General features: G+C 32.2%; 2 protein-coding genes across 2 annotated transcripts in view; both read right to left on the reverse strand.

The window, feature by feature from the left end:
* bbx (bobby sox) overlaps nucleotides 1–3,393 on the reverse strand; it is a 31,867-nt gene extending 28,474 nt beyond the window's left edge. The window contains exon 1 of the mRNA XM_089697655.1: nucleotides 3,142–3,393. The gene's annotated coding sequence lies outside the window, so the exon portion shown is untranslated. The remainder of the gene's footprint in view (nucleotides 1–3,141) is intronic.
* A 2,691-nt stretch (nucleotides 3,394–6,084) lies between these two features.
* Nucleotides 6,085–22,893, reverse strand: LOC149487334 (dopamine D2-like receptor). The gene is made up of 7 exons (XM_089697607.1): nucleotides 22,747–22,893; nucleotides 18,389–18,641; nucleotides 13,138–13,322; nucleotides 12,603–12,698; nucleotides 12,057–12,206; nucleotides 7,793–7,971; nucleotides 6,085–6,815 (listed from the first exon to the last, which is right to left on the reverse strand). Exons 1-7 carry the CDS (start codon nucleotides 22,803–22,805, stop codon nucleotides 6,604–6,606), a joined length of 1,134 nt encoding a protein of 377 aa, XP_089553733.1. The 5' UTR covers nucleotides 22,806–22,893; the 3' UTR covers nucleotides 6,085–6,603.
* Between the last annotated feature and the right edge of the window lie 468 nt (nucleotides 22,894–23,361).

The raw sequence follows: 23,361 nt of genomic DNA on the forward strand, positions 1-23,361 counted from the left end.
AAAATTACCTTAATATCTAAAATGCTCGATAGTTTTATCAATTCTACTGAAGTCTTAAATCAAAATTCTAATATATTAGATAAGCGTTTAAAAATTGTAGAATCTATGATTAAGGAATTAGCATCTAAGGATAATCATTGGGTTTATACTACTTATGTTGTAAGCCTTTTAAATTTATTTGTTAGTAATTTTCGTTCTATTTTTATAAAATTAGGAGAAATAGAGACTGCTCTAGCATTTAGTAAAGTATCCATATTACATCAAAGTATTATTAATTCTACTGAGCTGTTGCAACATTTAATTTTTATATCTCAAACTGAAAATTTAGTGTTTAAAGCGAGTGAGGCAAATTTAGTAAAACTAGAAGAAACTATTAATGTTAAATCGTATATTAAACAAAACCAGATTACGTTCATAATGGAGGTTCCAATTACAGATAATTATACTTATAACTATTACAAATTATACTCTTTACCTATGTACCGTGCATCCGATAGTAAAACCCTTTCCATATTTCCTAAATATCCTTACCTGTTGGCAAAGGGGATGAAATACTTACCGATCGTAAAGCCGTGCCGATCGCTCGCTGCTGGAGAACAATTCCTATGCGATGAACAAAATCAAACGCCATATCCTGAAACTACTTGCATAGAACAACTGCTTAAATTTGAAGGAAACCCAATGCACTGCGAACAACAGCTAACCAATATAGAGAATGTGAGAATTCAAAGAATCACACCTATAAGTTGGATACTTTTCTCAAAATACAGAAATACTCTGACTCAAATTTGCAATGGTGATGTCAGCAAATATCCTGTCGTGGGCACATACATAATGACCATCGACGAACCATGTAGCATCGAGATCCAGAATATAACGATTCGCCCTCACCAAGTAATCACTGAGAATGATCCTGTAGAACCAACAAAAATTATAGTTTTGCCGCAATTACCTGTGAATAGAACTCCAATATTATCCAGTACACGTGTACTCAATATGCGAGGCATCAACTTGGACGAAGTTAAATATATGTCAACGATATTAAAGCAATCAGTGTTCAGTGATAGTGAAATGGTTAACAGTGAAAGAAATTTTAGATTCAGTGCTACTTTAGGCTATACGTCTCTATTTTTAATCTTTGTACTTGTAATTCTATTTTTACTTTACTTACTTCGTTATAAGATATTAAATGTAACATGTCTGCGAAATCATCGGATAGTTATTAAAAATGAACAAACCGATAATTTCGCACTTAAGGAGGGAGGAGTTACGCATCCACCCCAACCCTCGGTATTAGGTTGAGCAATAGCCTTCCGCTGGCCTCAGCAAGACCACCGGAGAGTTCTTGCAATTTAGCATAAGCGTTGCAGTTATTGAAAAACATTTATTTCGCAATAAGGTATCGATTGTATCATTGCATGTAATTCTGGCATTAACATTTGTGACTCCAAATCGTCCACTTGTTATAATTAAGTAATAATTAAATAAGTTTAATTTTATTTTATTTCTTTTTTTTTTTAAAAGTCAAATCGCTCCCGCAAAGTTTAACTACCTTTCCTCTTTATAATATTTGTATAGATTTCAAATTGTTTGTTGACAAACTTTTTGTTATGGTATTTGTGTATTTATATGAATTATCATATTTACGTATACAGAATGTAACAAAATCCCCATAATATGTATTTGTAATGAGCCCATCAAACTGAACAAATTTTCCCAAAGAACATAATATTTTGTCAAATTCCAATAAAACATTATTTACTTTCGCAAATGCATAATTGTCATTGTAAATTTATGATAAAAACTATTACTTAAGTATAGGGAAAATCAAATACATTTTAGTGATTTTATTTTTCCATTTTTTTTTGCATGCCGTACGGCCGTGTGTAAGCGAGAGGGAATGATAAGCGCCGCCATTGAAGATTCGTTTCTTTATTGAACTGCCTTATACCTAGTTAACTTCAAAGCGAGTTCATTCAGATTTCATCAAGAAATACCAACAACAAATCCTACATTGCATAATATTTTCCTTTGTAGGTATCTACGCTCGTCTAACTCCGGTGAGTCCTACCTCAATACTGCTCATCGATTATTATCGAAGCTATAGGTACGCTTCTCATTTATAGGTACCTAATCCTATCAAGGGCACAGGGTTATGCCCTAATAAAAACTAAAGTCAACCGCAAATTACACTGTCACATAATACCTATTGTAACATCGAGAGAAAACACGCAAACAACAAAGGATTAAAAAAGTGTCCTTCGCCAAACAAAAGCGAATCTTATATAAAATACATCCACACACGGCATCTGTAAACTTGCACGTGATTAAAAAGTAAAAACTTGTTTGCTATCGCAACTGCATTACAGGCTTAAAAATAGCCGATGAAATTAAATAGCAGCTAATCGACTGTAAACATCGTTGATACTTGTTTATCAATAATAAAAACGGTCACACTAATTATGATTCGAAACTCGACAATATTGTGACCCTACGATTGTTAAGATAACTGATTTATGACATAATATTTAACTATTGTTTTTGCTATTCCGCCCACTACCTACCCGAAGATTGGTAGTTAGTCGGTACTCGGTATGACGTTGAAGTTCGAATAGGAAAAATAAGCATGTAGGTAGGTAGGTAGATAGCATTCAATTAACATTGCTATGCTATGCCATTCGGATTATGTGTTATGATAATGATATACTTTGTAGTTATGAATAAAAAAATATGGCAGCCATTTTACGAAACACTAATAACACATATTATTATCAAATGTTCATTGCATACTTTCTATGAGTCGACCGTCGAGAGCATTCCATTTTAAGCGCGCTATTTGTTTTGTGTTGGCATGCAAAGAAAATATAAAATGTGCACTCAGCGACATTGAGATTTCGGCTCGTTAATGTGAATAGAAAGCGATGCTCTATAACTTATCGGCCAATTGGACAAACGACTATGATTTTTGCTGCATAATTTTCAAGGGCATTCCAATCTGCCAACATATAAACCACTATAGATGTATTACATTAGCGATTTCCATATGATTCATGAATGAAACTAGCCAAGTGCCAATCGAAAACTATTCGAAATAAATATTTGTTTCATGTAATTAATACAGTAATAAAGGAAAAAACTTACGAACTCGGCAGCGATACGTGTATCACACACATGACGTCACTTGACGCAGCACAAACCCGAATTATTAAGGAAAATGAGAAGCAAACTTAATAAAAACAGCACTGGAATGAACTATGCACTAGACTTTATTAGATACAATATAATATTTAAGTCATAACGAGCGATTTAGGACATTTTATAATATTTATTATTGTCACTGACTCCAGTTTTGACAAGATGGTCGCGCACCGACTGTTTTGCTTTGGTTGTCAGCTGATACGAAGCACTGTTCTGTTTCAAGTCGAGCTGACAAATAGGCTATCTCTTTTTGTTACGTATTGATCGCTGGGCAAAGAATGAGACGGATAGATAACACTTGCCAATGAAGACATTGGGTGCCCAACAAACGTCACATTTTGTTGCTTATAATAATGTAAAGGGAAAACACTGAAATAAAAACTCTTACCTGATATTGATGAATTGAAAACACTGAGGAAATTATCCAAAATAATTTTCTATTTCACAAGACTACGTATCCAATAAGAGTTTAGCTATATTTGACCGTGACAAAGCTATGTGTACGGCGTCATGAACGCCATCTTGTTATTGTTTGGAAAATGTCGACAACGTAAACAAATAAAATGTTTTACATAATTTGTTTATTTGACTATAACTTTCTGTATAACTATGCATCAAATTTCAATATCTTAGTTTCAAGCTCTTAGTTTTTTATTTTAACTCATGATAGATATAAAATTATCACGTGAAAAGTTAAATGTATTAATACAGCGTTGTTTTTCACATATACTAGGTGGCGGTAGTAGTACTGATTTATGATTGTATCCATCTTGTATACATTATGTTTCTATTATAATTTATACTTCCTTAGTAAGTCTATTACTCACAACCTACTTTTCTATTATGAGACTAATAACAATCAATTAACTTATGTTTATCATTCATATTTATATTCCTTTGTCTATTTTTATTTTATAAATAAATTTGCAATTGTGTTTAATGCATCCACTTGTAGATATTTACTACTTGCTTGGAATTTTGTTTTGTTGCGTTATTTTTAGCGAGAAGGTCATTGAACAAAATTTTACATAATATAATCATTACCCATAATAAAATTACTAGGTAATGGGTATGTTTGTTTTATACGTAAAGGGACGTTAGGTAGGTATAAGTTTTCTTATGGGAACAAAATAGGATTATTCATTATATATTTTATTGGTCTCTCAATTTTTTCGTACTAAGTATATACCTACCTACTTACCTAGGTCAAAGGCGATTCTGTTTTTTTTTGCCTTCAGGAATATTCTATGGGACTCCGGACTTTACCAGTCTTTTGTTATCAATTATTTGTCAATGTGAACATGAACTTAGAGAATATAATAAAATTAGCTTAGAAGTAATACAGTTTTATCTGTTCTGTGATTACTTATAATATTTATAATAATACGCCTACTTGACAACATTTAGCAATAAATAATCAGATTTATATTCATGATATCTGCTATATTGTATAGACAGGGTTCGGAAGGTTTTCAGGTTAGTTATAACTATCACGTCACCCAGATGGAAAGGACTAGCTTTTCGCTCGTAGCTTCGCTCGCGTAGTGAAAGGAAAACCCGTATGTATAGTCCCCGCTCCCGTGTGATTTTCGGGATAAAAATTATGATAGGTCCTTTCTCAAGTCTTAAAAATAATAATATGCCATCAAAAAAATCCCGTAAAAAACAAGTCTCACAACTTGGTTTTTCTATCGTAAAAAGTTGTGAGATCCATGTAATAAGTCGGTTAATTTATTAAGTCCCTACTTATGAGACCTTAGGTCTTTAGTTATTAAATAAGATATTATCTTATCAGGATTAAAAATATTATTCTTTCATTTAATTTCATATACTTACCTATGGGTTTGTTTTTCTATTTGAATATAAAAAGTTTTAAAACAAATTGCTTCCACACTAATGTGATCTGCGATAACAAGGCGATAAGTAACAGTAAAAGAACTGCAATAGTTTTTTAAGGTTTCTTATCAAATATTGCATAAAATAAAACACAAAATAAACTGGTACATCCATTTACTTCAACACCAAGAGTATTTACAGATATATATACAGTTTTTACAACACATTTACTTGATTTCATACACACAGTAAGGTAACCTTGTATTATTTTAAGAAATGTTACTACAAATCGTAAATAATTTAATCAATCTTACATACATTATTAAAATATATCTTTCGTAAATTACACAACACAGCAATAAGGAATTTTTCGCCTTATTTTCGTACGAAGGAAATTGCGTAACGGATTACGGAAGGGATGAAGTACTAAGGTCATTGCTTAAATTGGGTGTAGTCATTCAGAGTAAGTAATTTAGAATAAATCCAAGAAAGCGGAAAGTCATTTCAAATTTAGAAACAACAAAACAGATTAAAAATAAAGCTTTTTTTCGTTTATTGAAGTTGCAAATTTGAAATAGGAACTTTTTGGAAACCATAGAGTGCCATAGATAACCTAATGCTATGACGTCAATACACAGATAAACAATAATTATTGCTTCAAGTAGAAAGTGTCACAACCGGGTATTAAGCGATATTTATTAAACTATAATAGACACATACATTTCTAGTACACCAAATACTTAAATTTAGGAGATTTTTACATATTTACACAGGGTGTATAACATCGTAGTTTTTGTAAAGGTTTGTGCAAATTCGATGCTCAAGTTACGAAACAAAAAAATTATGTAACACATAATATCCAATACATACATACATAATATATTATTATTGTATAACTTTTACATTATGTTGTATCGATTAATTTATTTCGACAAAGAATCAACTGTTACAATAAATATCGTAAAATATATTTGTAAACGTAGGTAATATAGGTAACTATTATAAGTATAATAACTAACTGACTTTCATATTTAGTAGGTACGTCTTTATTTCATCAGGTTTTTTTAAATAGCTCAAATAATAAACAAAACTTGTAATCAAACCCTCTTAATATATCTATTTACAAAACTCTTTTCAATCGTAAAATAAATCTTTCGGTACAGTCATTCAGAAAAATCTACATCTTAATTAAGAGTTTTTCATGTGTGCATTATTATCTGTAAGGCAAAGGTGCTACACACAAAACACAACGTTAATTATTACGTATAAAATATAGTACAAATATTACACTAAAAACTAATACCCGTACAGTATCTTTGGTTTAAATAGGAAAGGTAGAACTTTTTTCTAACACACCACAATCCTGACGTGTCTAATACTGGAGCAATTATAAAATGTAAATCGTTCCTGCAAAATCTTTACGAACATTGCATAGCCGATATTAATAATTAAACGAAAATATCCATAAAAAACGGGAGAATAGTTAACCCAACGTCATGTTAAACCAAATAATATAACAACAAAACAGGACAGTCGAAGTCGAACTTATAAACAGTCATAACTCATAACTTAAGAACACCGCAGTATCTTTCTAAACGCCTTTCTAAACTCCGGGTTAAAGATAGTATAGATCACAGGATTAAGAAAGGAGTTGATGTAACCGAGCCAAGTGGTGAGGATGAACACTGTGACTCCTGGAGAACAGTTCAGCCCGAATTTGGTGCAGAGGGCATCCAGTACTGAGCAGGTGAAGAATGGCGCCCAGCAGAAGAGGAATACACCTGGAATAAATGTTACTGAATAATTCTATTGTTAGGTTAAAAAACAAAAATTCCTGTCAACACCACAAGTGCAATTTCGTAAGATAGAAAATATCTTCAAGGGTATTTAATGATTTACGGTTAAACCGAGAATAATCTGATTTTAAATATTCTAGGGCTAATTAGGTACGTTTACATAAACTATATTTTAACTACTTTAAGTGAATTTGCAAAATACCAAAGCTTAGATTATGTCTACGTTAAAAAATTTTTTACACGCCGTCCATTGATATCTCGATGATTTAGCAATTTTTACCCCTTTGCCTAAGGTCTATTCACCCAGCCATTAATTAAAGCTAGGTATAATCTTTTCTAAATTATTTTCCACAAAAGCTTGTGTCGTAACATCGATTAGTTGTAATAACCAACAAGTTGATTAGTATGTGTTAAGTTACGAAGCGGATAGTTGTTCCCAAAAAGGTCTAAAGATCCAATTTCACTACCCGCCACTTATTTTTAAGTAATCCGATAGTGTGAAAGGGGTTTAAAGGTTGTTATCCATTATATTGTTAATCTGGAATTACTGAAGGGTTTGCTCGTGTTAAATGAGTTTTCGCGGGTATCCTGTTTCTACTTTCCTTACAGAAATAGAAATAGTTTAAATCAAAAAGAATTCGCACAGAATTGGAGAAACAGCAAGAAAATATTATTAACGTGTCAATCGTCGAAGTCGTCGACAAAGTTTATGAAAATAGTAGAAGAAATTCACCTACTAAAAACTATCTTTGTAATTTTTTTTAAATCAATCGGTCGGTCTTTGATAATATTTTTAAACGTATATCTGCTCTGTTAGTTACTGTAACACTAGTTGTTGAAATAAGGTCCAAGACTCTATTTAGCGTTTAAGGCTAGTACAAAACGACTAAAAATTAGGATGTAGCTGTCATCTTATCTTTAAAATCTATAATAGATTAAGTGAATCATAATCACCAACTCACCCAAAACAATGGCCAACGTCTGGGTTGCCTTCTTCTCCTTCTTAGCGAACGACTTGGCTCTCATCTTGCCCGCTCTATTCGCTCTGAATATCGTGAACCTGGCCGCTGATGCTGCTGACCTGAACCGTCTCCGTGGTGTGGTGATGAGCGAACTGTTGCTTAGACGACTGAGCTTTTTCCTGAACAAGTTTTTGGACAGTTAATAAAGCATTTCGTTAGAAGAAGAAGTTGAAAATAAATTCTTAGTACGAGTGTTTTATGTTATTGAGGACCGATTTTGAAAATGATTATTTTTTAGAATGCCTGTGCACCCGAGGTAAAAATCTCAAGATTCAAAGTGTTGTATTGTTTTTAAATAATTGACATACATTTAATAAATAAAAATTTCTAATAACTATGGTTTTAGAAGCTATTTTTGACAACGAGCTTCAGCACGTGACAACTACACAGCAGAATATTTCACGATTTGCAATTTTAGTGAGGTAATGGAAACTTATTATTTGCTAGTTTTCCGCCCGCGGCTTCGCATAGTTCCCGTTCCCGTGGGATTTCCGGGATTGCATCATTTTCCCGGGATAAAAAGTAGCCTATGTCCTTTCTCGGGTATCAAAATATCTCCATACCAATTTTCATGAAAATTGGTTCTGTAGTTTAGGCGTGATTGAGTAACAGACAGACAGACAGAGTTACTTTCGCATTTATAATATTAGTATGGATTAAGTATATATATTTCGAATATATCTTGTAATATAACACGTAATTTTATACCAAAGTTAGGTATACGTGTCATTGTTTAATTGTGTTTTCACAAATGATAAACCGATGGCAAATCTGCCCACCAGAGACTAAAGAGCAGTAACAGCCCTTTTGTGATTTTTCGTTTTATTAGTGATTCTGAAAGCGGGTTTCTTAAGCTTTCTATTGAATTAACTTACTTATTTCTAAGACTATAAGAATGGTTTTTATTTAACAGTTTTCACTTACTGCAAACGAAAAAAATTAACAATTTGGCGTGATTTCCCAACTAAAATACAGTATAAATTATACTGCAGATTAAATTTTAAGGTTTCATAACTAAAATGCAGTAAGCAATATAATTTTACAGTTCTTTAGATAGTTTTATATTTCTGGAAAAAAATTAAAAAAAAAATTAATACGCAGTAAAATTTACCGCCATACAAGCTATTTTTACTGCAAATTAAGAAAATACAATTTATTGTCACGAACTCCCAACTAAAATGCAGTAAAATCAAAGCTTGTCGCATTTTAGTTGTGAATACTTAACATTCTTTTATCATTATAAACTGACTAACACGCAGTAAAATACAGCATTACTGCAGATTAGTTTGGATAGCATAATGACACAGATATGATTATTCCTAGCTAAAGTGCAGTTAATGTTTTAAATACTGCAACTGTGAACTAGCTATTTTTCTTACTGCACTAGTAAATTGAACACTTTTTTCTTAAAAAACTAACTAAAATGCAGTATTTTTTTGACCTTACTGCATGTTAGGTAGGTTTCTTGACAAAATAACTGATCCAAACGCAGTAATAGGGCTTTTTGCTGCATTTTACTAAGTTTAAAATGGTATTTTTTACAAAAAAGGCTATGCAGTAATAGGCACCAAAAAGAATAAGTGGCCATAATAAATTCAGTTATTAAGATATATTTTTTTTTATTGCTTTAACGTGTGAACCTATGCCTTTACAACCTTTCTGCATTCAAATTTTTTTGCTTATCATTCTGTTGATTTTTTAAAATCAATTCTTAACTTTAAATGCGTTTTACTCGAAATCGTGATTTTGCTGTTACTGCACTTTAGTGTATGGTGGGCAGAAATGTGGATAAAATGACATATTGTTATTGTCATGCAAAATGCAAATATTCAACAATAGTATAATATTTTGCATAATAATTACATTCGAAACGCATTTGTTCTCTCGACTGTACAAAATTAACAAAGGCGGTTCAATTTTTACATGTACAATCGAGTGAAGAATATTACATTATTTTGTTGTCTGTTTTTTATTATTCAGTTTCATTGTATTGATGTTAATAAAAAACAGAAGCAACAATTTACAAACGATATCTTGTGAATACTAAATAAGTTAGGATGTATCTTAGTACAGATAAAGATGTCTAGACAGTTAGATCCTTTTGGGAGATGAGTCCTAAATTAATCAAAGCTTTGAACTAATCTTAATCACAACAATGTTTTCGTATGTTGAGGGTCAAATGATAATATACTAGAAGAAAAGTTATTATCTGACATCTTTGTACAATATGCATACATATCATATATTTTATCATTTGTATTGACAAGCCAGAGGTCGTGGGTTCGATTCCCACCCGGGGCAAATATTTGTGTGATGAACATAGAATATGTTTGCTCTGTGTCTGGGTGTTAATTATTTATATAAGTATTTATTTAAAATAATATAATATGTATTATGTATGTTTATCAGCTTAGTGTGGGATCAGATCGTGCCGTGTGTGAAAATTGTCCTGAAATATTTATTTATTTATAATTTGTATTGTCTCTCCTAAAGCTCACATCTATCAAACTAAAATCATTTAGTGTAATAAGCAGAAAGAATATGCAAGAATTATGCATAAAACTAATAACAATAAAGGACTACATAGGACTCCATTACAACAATAATATCATTATCTGCTCGTTGTTTTCTTATATTTCTACGTTCACCAACCATAAATACCTAAGTAACTCAGGCCATAACAGTATAAAAACAAAGAGCATTATTATTTTTCTTAATAAGTAGCGTCAGACAGATAAATACAAAAAAGCATTATAATTTTTCTTTATTAATGTGTTAAATAAATATGTATTTCTGTCACGACTAGACATTATTCCATAAGTGGCCACCAGATGGCGGATCATTCTTTATGCCCAAGGAAATGGTACTTTTTGCGTTGAAAGGAATTAGGATTGCGTTGTGATTCGACCGCTTCATTGGAGGGAATTCGGGATGATTTCAATTTTAAATTTTCGTTCTAATGGCGCTTTGATTTTGCGGGAAAACTATGAACAATGTTAGATCATATAATATGTTTTATTATGTATCTGTATGTACCTACATACATAATAAAATCACGCCCGTGAACGATACCGCGTCCAAAATCAACTTAGTTACGTAATTTTTTTCCAAATTAAGTCTATTTAATGAGTAATGATGCTTTATTACCTATAATAAATAACTTTTTTGTGTAAATAAAATACTTTTTAATTTAACGAAATTCATTGGATCAGTTACGGTGCATTTACATCAAACGAATATAGAGCTAGAGCTAGAGCTATCAGCTAGAGCAAGAGCATTCTTCGCGATCTTTTAGTGCAAACGAATACTCGTATTCAGTGTTTGTTTAGTAAATGCAGGCGCCAGACATGTGATCAAATACGCAAATACCTACAAAGTCGCGAAGTGTGGCACTGACATTTGCCTATTTGTTCAAAGTTTGAACACATATTTGAAGTTTGCCGAGTCGAGTCGGTTTTTCTGCGAACATCAAAGTAATCAAACTTCAAAGTTGCTTCAAAGTTTGTGCGCCCTGCCACACTTGTTGCAATGCTTAGTAACGCGCGCGCCGCTGACCGGAGCAGTTGTGTGTGTATATTTTGAGTGTCATAATGGAGTGGAGTAATGATGTAGTTATCGAATTTCTTCAGCTACTTGAAGCGGAACCCTCCTTATGGGATCCAAAAAACAAAGACCACAAAAACCGTTACGTTGTAAACGACGCATGGGTCCGAATAAAAAATAATTTATCACTACCGTTTACGGTAGATGAACTAAGAAGAAAGAGAAATAGCCTAGACCTAACCCAGTATAGGGATAATTTAAAAAAAAATTAAAGAGACAACAAAATCGTCTTCCGATCTATCAGCCATCTTTGCAATAACTGTGCCGTAAAACATTTGAAAACAAGTCTAGCAGGCATATTTGTAATCGTGTTTGCGTCAAAGTTTTCACTTCAAACTTTGGTCAAATGTTTGCTCAAACTTTGAAGCCAATGTGTAGCGCCAGCCTTTACAACATTGCATAGAATCTTTTCGAATGCAGAATTTGACATATTGGGGTTAGAATGAGCATTCGCTAGTTTGATGTAAATGCACTGATAAGCTAGTTTTAATTAAGATTGTTATGAACGAAGCACTGAAGGAACAATAATTAATGAAACAAAACAAACACATATTAAATAAATGAGGCAATATTTCACATTCAGTAACATGCGACTACTCACTTCAACTCCGGTTTTCTCTCCTCCCGTTTCCCGGGGGAGGGAGGGGGGGAGTGCTCTTTATCGACGTCCATGTTGGAAGGCACGTAACCAGAGTCGTTATTGGTGTTCGGATCCACCATTGGAATCGGGGACGCTAGGTTCGCCATTATTCTGGAAATTTATAGGTTTTTAAGATATGGTGCATAATTGAATAAAAAAATAGCGAATGTACAAAAATAATACAAGTTTTAATTGTAAGCTTGGCTTGAAATAAGTTTTAATTAAAGTCCTTTAATGAATAATTTGTGGAATCGGTTTGTAATTAATGCTTAAGTACTTTTTCTAATCAATTTGACCTGATTATAATTTTAATAAGTACCTACTGCTCCGCTTGCCTTTATAATAATAAAAACTTATAAAAACAGAAGTAACATAAAATTCTTTAATAAGAAATCAGTTTAGCAGTTTTAAGCCTTTAAATAACCTACAAATACATGATCAAAATATGTAATATTTCCTGTTTATAACATTATTATTTTATTATAATAATGCGTCTTTCTGACTTACAGCCCTGTCTCCTCCACTACAGCAGCCAGCATGAACCTCGCTGATCTGGTGTGCGCCAAGTCATCTGGGTATACTCCCATCTCTGATTTATCATAACTGTGAAATAATACATCATTATTTAATATCATTATATTTTCTCACGTAAATCATGAGAAAACCTCCTTTCAAGTTAAAATAGACGCAATTAATTTTTCCCGTAGCATCTAAGAAGGTTTCCCGGAGAATTAAAAACACAAAAATTGCAAAATCGTTTCAAATAGTAAATTCAAATTTCAAATTCAAACATTTTATTCCATAAACATGGCTACAATTCTGATGTTATAGAAGAACAACAACTTGAGCTTGATGAAAATTCATACAAATACATTTCACTTAAAATTAAGTGTAACTGTGATCACCTATTAATTAGGTATATGTTCTGTTACTGTCAAATATTTGATTTACAATCTTATATAAAAGTGGGGTTTCCTTTAACTACGCAGGTGAAGCTGCGGGCGAAAAGCTAGTACCTACGTTACATAAATACAATACTCACTTGTCATCATCATCATCATTACTCCCAGAGGCTGTGTTTGTCGGTCTGTCTTCCAACGTCACATCGTACCGGTGCGTCTGCGCAACATTCTCTATGATCACCGCTGCTGGCCCAGAGGATATTGCAGAACTTATGGTGGATGATGTCTTGGCTGTGCGTTGCTTTTTCGCGCGCTGTCGGATCGCCTGGAAGTGAGAGATGCTTTGAAAACTATCTGCGTTATGTCTTAAAAAAAAAGACGGGTTGCACTCCGGGAGTGCCGGCAGAAGTGAAAACTTGATTATTAACGTTGAGCATGTTTGATATTTTGGAATGGTATCCGTCTTACGCTTTTTCGATCAGGTCACGTGTCCTGACGCGAGTTTAAGATTTTATACCCATTACAGAAAAAGTGCTCAACGCCGCTAAAGAAGTTTTCACTTAAAAAAAAAAAAAAAACATAACTGCATCATTGTGCAGTAGGATGATGGATCTTAGGCTATTTGTGCCAAATGGATGAAAAGTAAGACCTTTTGCAAAATTAGTATCGGTTTAAACTGCATTCAATTTCGGGCAGTGTGTTCTACGCGCTATATAAAAATTAAAAACAAATCAAAGACAATGTTGTTTTTAATTTCATTAGTAATAAGCTTTTTTTTAATATTATAATAATTTTAAAGAATTTTACCAGGAATACTTAACGTATCCCTGGTAAAATTCCTTTAATATTCAGATCATTAAATGGTTAAGTGCGACCCAAACTTTTCGAAGTTTCATTAAATATTCAGTCTCGTGATAAATACCTAAACTAACCGCGGGAGGTTAAAATAAGCCTGAATTGACTAGACCTAAGAAATATAGCGTCTATTAAGCTCATATTCCAAATATTATAAAACGAACACGGATATAATATTACAATTGCTCACGAAATGAAAATGTCGTGACAAACGGGCCTAGTTCCCAAGTCCAATTTATGGATACTTAAAATGTAATATTAAACTTTATTGCAGTTAATTTTGTTTTATTTAGTAGCTTATTTAAAGCCCAAATTCTTACAAGCTGCCTTTTGCTAAACAAAAATTACTTTCTTATAAAAATAAATTAATATGCTATTACAATAACGATTATTTTCTAGAAAGAAAGGGTCTATATTACTACACACATATTATGTAACACTTAATTGTTTAGATTTATTTTAATGATTTACTATAATATAAAGCAAGTATATACGATAGAACTGTAATTATAACCCTTATTCTACCTGATCTAATTATTAAATCATAAGTAAAGATTTCGTCCTAAACCCTTATGTTTTAGAGGTCCTGAGTCTGTACTGAATTGTGTATGTAAGGTTTGTAATTCTGAATAATTAATGGTAAGTTTCTATAGTGTGAATTTCAATGTGAGTGCTTGTAATGTTAAGTAAGGCTGTAAGGCTTTGTATAAATTAAACATAAGGTATTGTATTAAAATTGGCGTTATTTGACTATTGAGTTTTAAATATTATTAGCGGTTTCACCCGCATTTCTCCGCTCCTGTTGGTCTTAGCGAGATGATATAATATAGCCTATAGCCTTCCTCGATCAATGGGCTATCCTAGCACTGAAAGAATTTTTCAAATCAGACCAGCAGTTCCTGAGATTAGCGCGTTCAAACAAACAAACTCTTCAGCTTTATAATATTAGGACAAATATATAACTAGCTTTCCGCCCGCGGCTTCACCCGCTTTGTCTTAAACTTAATAAATTATATATTAAAACCTTCCTCTTGAATCACTCTATCCATTAAAAAAAACCGGATCAAAATCCGTTGCGTAGTTTTAAAGATTTAAGCATACATAGGGACATTGGGACAGAGAAAGCGACTTTGTTTTATACTATGTAGTGATTATTGTAAATTAAAGTATCCCATAATGGCACACAATATCATAATTATTATTAAGATTTATGATTATGATTGCCCGTGATTTTATGTTACTCGCAAAAGTCTAATATAAATCAGTTTAAGTAGTCATTTCAAATATTACCCGAAGAAAAACTCACAAGGAATATTAATCGATCCCTTATACATGGTGTTCTAATTTTACGGTGATTGTTTAAATACTACAAAAGTCTAATAAAAATCAGTTCAGTCATTTCAAATATTACCCGAAGAAAAAGATCATACCGTATAATGATAAAAAGATATTTAAATTTCTAGGTATCGCTATGATTAAAGTGGACAGGAAAATCCGAAACACCTGTTTTTGATTTTTCTGCTGGAAATGTTTTTCCCTGGTAAGTACGTTGTTTTATTCACTATTATTCACTGATCCTGCACGTTATTTACTTTTTCCTAATAGTTTTTTGCTTTCATTTAAGTTTTGACAAGCAATCGAATCGATTTGATCTCTTGATTGTTTAGAAAAGCAATAATTTTCTATCACTATATACCTCTGGTGAGATATGCAGTAAATAAAGAAATAATCGAAATATTAACTCTAATTGTTTTAATTTATTTCATGGTCCATCAAGCAATATATTAATTAACATTTAAAAATTTACCTCAAACTTCTGTTGTGTTCACGAAATTAATTAAATTAAATTCACAACGTTATAAAATACGAACGAGACATTTTTTTTTCTATAAAATGTTACACACTTAAGTTTAATAATTGTGCATAATTTATAATTTCATATTAATTATTATTCACGTTATTTCATACAACACGGACGAAGTAGCTTCTTGTGTATATTTAAGCAGAAAAACACCTTTTCCGTGTATAAAGTATGAAAATTATATCAATAAAGGCAAGGAAAATATTCAAAGAGTCCAAATTAAGAAAATTGAGACTCTTTACATTGAAAATGGGACGAATTCCGGATCAAGCATGCTTCCAATAATATATTATTTTGGCGGAACGGAAAAAACGCACAAGGAATATTAATCGATCCCTTATACATGGTGTTCAAATTTTCAGTGTGTTGTTTAAATACTTTTAATACACACTATATCAAATGGGTAAATAGGAATTAGAAAGATGATGATATACTAACTATATGATTTCACCATCGTCTTTGAACAAAATATTATTGCCAAAAAGCATTTATATTTAAAAGTCCTATAGAAAAATGAAGAACATGCCTTACAATCTCTTACAATTTACATTGGAATGTCTAAACGCCAAATTTATTAAACATGCTAATACGGCTGTAAAATAGCTGTGTTCCTGGAAAAATACTCTGTATTGGAAATAAAACTTTGAAATTGGCAAAACACGATCACAAACAGCTCTAGAGCGATTCGCAATACACCTTACAAAACTTAGAACCATGATACACGTGTAAAATCAACGTCCAATATAAGAAACTTCGATCCTTTGAGATCGTAAATCTAAAACCACGAGTGCAAGCAGCAGCCTGAAGTAATAACGCCAAAATAGGCGGCAGAATTTCAAATTCTAGAGTATTAGGTATTCCCTTTGCCGTCAAGGTTTTCCCTTGTCACCGAAAAATTGGCTTTGTTATTTTTAGAACACCCTGTACAGCAGAAAGTGGGTCATACAGCAAAGGAACGGGAAGAATTACGGAAGTGCACATGACAAGCACAAATCATGAAACACTCCTCAAAGGGCTTATTGCCATCTTATTGTGTGAGGGCCTTATATTATCTGCTATTCTCTGCGAGCTGATAACTAGGGCTGCCTGTATATAGTTTAAAAACTTAGATATTTAAATTTAATAATGTATATACTTAGATAAAAAGTATCGTTAAAGTTAGGTTATCTTTTATTATGAAATAATAATTTATATTAATATTTCAATTTAACATATTCCTGAGCAGACTATTCGCACAGCATTTTCTTGTTTAATTTCCTCGACAAATGAGCTATCTATGTAATACCGAAAGAATTTTTCAAATCGGACCAGTAGTTCCTGAGATTAGCACGTTCAAACAAACAAACTCTTCAGCTTTATAATATTAGTATAGATACAAATACACATACAAATATAGCACTGCAATTGACGAGTAAAAAGCTTTAATAAAACCAAATAATTAAGAATCTTATATCTATTTCTATTATACACATTTTCATATTACAACTTCTTATTTTATTAGCAGGAAGTAGAATAATAGGTTAATAGGGTTGCCACTAGGATACGATTTCATTAAAAGTAACTTTTCACAGCCCTGGCCATAAATGGCCGGAAAGTATCAAAGTTTGACAATTCTAACTTCCTTTGTATTAACATGAATGTTTCTTTGACAACTCTTGTTACAGAATAAACAACATAAAAACTATATTAATATTATTCAAAATGGGATATCTGAACCATACAATACATTTCTGTAACTGACAATGAAGCTTTATTTCTTGGCCATGAAAAGGCCATCTTTCTTAATAAAGAAGAAAATGTATTATCTACATTAAAAATAATATAAATGACAGGATTCCGTGCTATACATACAAATACGTTTGAAAACGAAAATAGATAGGTATTAATAATTTTGGCTTAGAAATTTCATTTCAAAGCTCTTCTTTTTCAAAGCTTTTTCCGTTTTCAGTCGAACTTACTGTAGATATGTATTCAGGAAGGATAATTTGTACGTAACTAAGTAAAATTCAAAAGAAAAATTCTATTAAGTGAGTGGTATAGTTACTTTTATAAAAACATCAACACCTGCCTCTACTTCTAACAGAACATAATATTCGAGAATATTGTTTATCATGTGAACTAGCTCGACATACATATTCAATTTTGTTCATCCAGCGATGGATCAAACTTTATTTTAAACATCTTTATTCTTTGTAATAAAAATCCATTCGACAAGCTTTAAAAACACATATTTTCAATAATATTTTGTACTTTACAATGAACACGGAAGAGCGAAACTTCATAATATCTGTTCTACAAACTTAATAAAATGTTATTAAATCGCGAAGTAATATGACAGTGTTGTGAAAATTATGAACATAAAATCGGGTAATAAAATTTTATATGAACAGCCGTAAAAGTATATCGTTAGGCGATAAGTTATTCTTTGTGAATAGTTATTTTGGAAGTTTTGCAGAGATTGCTTCGAATCTGGTTACGTTAAAAGGATTGCAAACAACTTAGTAGAAATATAGGTATATGATTAGGTAGTATATTGCATTAGGTAACAACTATCAATTAAAACTAAATATTTTATTTTAACTTGTTTTTTTTGCACCTACTGCAGTTACCCCATGTAAGTAAAAACCTGCTATCACTAAATTCACAAAAAAACATTAACTGAACAATGGACATACCTTAAAAATCCTATAGTACAGGAACATCATGATGATACACGGTATATAGAAGGATCCGAGCGAGGAGAAGATGACATAGTCTGTGCTATTAAACAGGCATTGGTGTGGACTGCGGTCTGGCGTGTTGTTAAGCCCCAGGACCACGGGGGAGCCTATCGCAGCAGACACTAGCCAGGCCACTCCGATCATGACCCAGACGCGAAGGTTGCTTTTGTGTTTCGCGTACTTTATTGGCTGTGTGACGGCTATGTACCTGCAAAAGAAAAAGTATAATATAAAAAAAGAGCGTTTGTGCCGAGTTCACGTGTCAGAAGTGAAACTTCTTTGGCAAGATTCAAAGATACCGAAATCGTCGCCTTACTCCATGACCCGGGGGTATTGATATGACACAACCATGAAATTTTACTCTCAACGCGCTTAAAGAAGTTTAACTTCAAAAATGGATGAGATGATGGTTGGATCTATCAAAATTGAAAGAGAAGAAGAAATTCGATTGCGGCGAGTTGCAATTATTCGTCAGCATCAAATTCTTTCTACTATGAGACTATGAGATATTACGGCGAGATGGCGAGGGTAGAGACTTCAATCGTGATCAATTTAATTAAATTAATTTTTCTTTATTTTTTTCTAATTCTAAAAGGGTTCTTTTGAAAGAAGCCTATGAGTAAAATTAATCTCTTATTATTAAATCGTGACGTAAAAAAATGATGTCTGCTTACTATAATTAGACATTCGTTTTGATTGAAGCTGTAAATAATACAAGAACAATGTACATATTTGCTGTTCAATGAAAGTTCAGAAGCAAGGCTAGAATATAACAATTTCCTAGTAACTGGTTAAGAGAAAATACTTATATATTATCATCGCGATACGAGGATAGCTGAACGACGACTTTCTGCGCATTAATAAAGTTGATATATTTGAAGAACTAAAACCGAGATTTTCATACGGTTTTCTCCATGAAGCAAAGGTTAGGCATATGATGTAAATTATTTCATGCAAATTTGGAAAATTTATGTTGCTGTTCCAAGATTAATCGCGCTCCCTGAAGGCTTTGTAACCGTCTCTTGTACATGGATATGGCCATAATGTTTATGAAGTCACCCTCGTAAATAGTTCATAATTTATTAATAAGAAGAGACAAAATACGCCAAATATTTTAAAATGCAAATCAAAAAATCTAAGCAAATAAGCCTTTAGTAAAAAAAGATTAAATAAAGTTTAAAAAATGTAGATAAAAAATCCCAGATTCAAGGTATTCGTTCTTACTATAAATTTCTTTGTTATATTTATGTTTAGTCAGTCTTTTGGTAAATGTAATTTTAATAATTTAAATTTTTAAAATAGCTTATAAAAATAAAAATAAATTCTTGAAGACAAAAATTCAAGGAATGTATAATTTCCAAATCAACAACAAGACATTTGCTATCACCTAATTTCTATTCTATTTTATTGTACTTGTATTACATTATTATCGAGGTATAATATCTGTTTCATCCTTCATTAACAAAAGTATATAAATGTCCAATAACTTTACCTTAAAAGGGCTCTAAAATCACTGGACCGTATTTCATTAAGTTTATTCAATTATCAAGATAAATACGGAGAGGATAGCGAAGAATTTAATTACACGCTATTAAGAAAAATGTTATCTTCGTGAAACGTTGCAATTTATACGAACAATTAGGAAATAGATCGTCTAATGATACTGGAAAGCCTAATAGAATTATCTAGAAAGGTTCAATGTATTTTTGAAAGAAAGAAGAAAGAAAGATAATACATTTTTCGTTGTTATTTTCATTTATATTAAGTTTGGTAACTTACAAAGCAAACGTTATACCAGTTACTGATTGGGAGTAATTATACTTACATTTTTTTACAATTTTTAACAACCTATGGAATATACCATATAACATGTGATTAATATCGGTCAAGCCGTTTCCTACTAGTAGGGTAACTAACATTGTGACCATTAACACTAACATTTTATTGGTATAGATTATCAGGCTATTCAGCTTGTGTGTATCCTTTATAAGTGAGCAGTTTAGTCAATTGAGAACTAGAAAAGACACCTACACACTCATATAAGTTGAAATATGTAATAAATCTTTTGTTATTAAAAGTTCTGAATTTTTGAATGTGTTTCAAGGAAATCTTTGAAACTATTGAAACGGTTTTGAATATTTCATCAGTAAAAACCTGCGAATGTCATAGTAATTTTTCGGAGTGAATCCGTATGTAAACCATACCAACCATGGTCCATGTGGTTAATTAATTTTTAAGCTGTTTTGCTCCAAAACCAATTATTGTTCATTGTTAAAAAAATGCCTCTTTTTAAAAGTAGCTTTAGAAATACATCTGCGTAAAATCCATTGTTTTCCTGACGATGCACCGTGTTTGTTTTTAATTAGCCTTTGAGAGTTTTTAGAACATGACTTCGAAAAACATTTTTCATAAACTGACAATAAAATATTTTCTCTTGTTTTGCTCAGGAGCAACATTTGCTAGCTGGGTAATCTTTATCTTATATATAAAAAAGAATCGCAAAATGTGTTGGTAAGCGCATAACTCGAGAACGGCTGAACCGATTTCGATAATGGTTCTTATGTAGAGAAAACGTAAATATTATGTACCACGGGCGAAGCCGGGGCGGACCGCTAGTCTTATATATAAAAATGAATCGCAAAATGTGTTGGTAAGCGCATAACTCGAGAACGGGTGGACCGATTTCGATAATTCTTTTTTTATTATATTCCTTGAAGTACCAGGATGGTTCTTATGTAGAGAAAATATAAATATGTACCACGGGCGAAGCCGGGGCGGACCGCTAGTTAAGTATAATTTTAAAGATTTCAGTAGAACGTTGAACTCTATAATTAATTTGTCATGAAATAAATATCGAAATCTATGCCCGATTTTTTATTTGTACCATCAGTTTTGTCTTCTTGTATTTTTCATAAAAATATAAAGTTTATAATCTACTAGCTGTGCCCCACGGTTTCACTCGCATTGCTCCGCTCCTGTTGGTCTTAGCGTGATGAAATATAGCCTTCCTCAATAAATGAGCTATCCAACACCGAAATAATTATTCAAATCGGACCAGTGGTTCCTGAGATTAGCGCGTTCAAACAAATGAACTCTTCAGCTGTATAATATTTTTTTAAAGTATAGATTAGTTTTACAAATTTGCATTACTAATAAAACTCGAAAGTTTTATTACTTTTTAGTTGGCAGTTTTCCACTATATATTATGTCGGTCCTTAAAACCCGCCAGAAAGCGGTTGGGGAAAATTCATTTAAAGCTACGCTATGACGCTTCCCATTTTATGCTTTTTCTTTTATTTTTTAATAATGCGATGTCCTTTTTAGATATTGTTTTCATGAATAAATTAAACATAGGAAACCAATTAAGTCTGTCTATTGTTTTTAATTTCTTGGATAAGACTGAAGTTAATTTGTTATAAGACGGTTTTTTAATTTAGAAACGAAACAACTAAAGGGAAATAAACAGAATAAGAAAGAGTTTTGTCACGATTTGTATGAGAGAGAAAACGGTAAGCACATAAAAAATTATCTAGCCTATTATTTAAATTAAAATACACTTTAAGCACAATCCAGATATACCTAAGTTGATACAATTTACTTTTAATAATAAGTAGGTATTTATAGATACAATAGAGAAAACAACGCTGAACCGATTTAAAATATACATATATACCTATGTTGAGGTTTTTGCAACATACAATATTATCTTTGCAAAACACATTTTAGGCATGGGGTCTCTCGGGACCTTTTAGAGGATTAACAATGCAGAGAGTACATTTATTATACCATAGATAATTTGAGCTGTTGGGTCTTACGTTTTTTTCTGTTAATTCCTCATAAGAAGGAAAAAGGCAGAAGTTTTTCATAAAACGAATATTATTCGACTATTTACTAATATTATAAAAAGATACTTTAGTATCTCTTATTTTCAGACGTATTGATGCGATCATAAATATTCTTAACAGAAAGCTACAATAAAAACTACTAAGGGCTGGATTTTCAATCCTTGGTTAAAACTTACCCGTCCATTAAGTATTACACGATACTATTAAAATGTCACCTGTAAACTGTCAAATATGGGCAATTAGATTACATTTTAGAAATGGTTGTTTAATACGTTATTAGGCGAATAAATTTTAACAAAAGATAGAAAAATCTGTCCTAATAAGAAATAACATAGGTTTTATACCGCACCGGGTAAAGCCGGGATAAGCAGAGTCTATACTATCAGTTATGACGTCTCAACTAGCATAGTTAAAAAGATTTCACTATCAAAATATGGATCTGAATTTAAATAAATAAATACACCATACCTGTCAACTGAAATAGCGACGAGGTTGAATATACTGGACGTTGAGCACGTGACATCCATCGCGATGTAGCAGTCGCACACCACAGCTGGCAGACCCCATACTCCGTTTGCCTGTAAACAGACGAAAATAAAAAGACGTGTGGCACTCGGGGACTGCCGCGGTAAAGCTATTGCATAGCATGCCTTCAAGCCACACCTCCGCGCTCGTCGGAGTGGGGAGCGTGAGGTTTTTTCGTTACGGAATTTCTCGATTCGATCCCCGCGCTCAAGGCCCGCGATATAAGCTATGCAATAGCTTAATTATAATTGAATGGTTCATACACATACATCTATTTGAACCATAAATAAACAGGACATACTTAAAACTCAAACTCATTCGAAAAGCAGTATCTATGGAGAAGAACCAGCAAGAAACTGCATAGTTGCTCTTTTAAAATAATGTCAATATTACAATTTAATTTTTCATAGTATGTAACTACATATATCATAATATGCCTTAGAACTGTCCTGTTGTTCTTACGCACACGTCCATGGATTTTCATCTTCCTACAATACTAGCTGTGCCCTGCGGTTTTACCCTCGCTCCTGCTCCACTCCTGTTGGTCTTAGCGTGATG

The sequence above is a fragment of the Colias philodice genome, chromosome 7 (assembly GCF_061535455.1).
Source record: "Colias philodice isolate Cphi_HAF_F1 chromosome 7, ilColPhil1 Martin Lab GWU primary, whole genome shotgun sequence".
Taxonomy (NCBI): domain Eukaryota; kingdom Metazoa; phylum Arthropoda; class Insecta; order Lepidoptera; family Pieridae; genus Colias; species Colias philodice.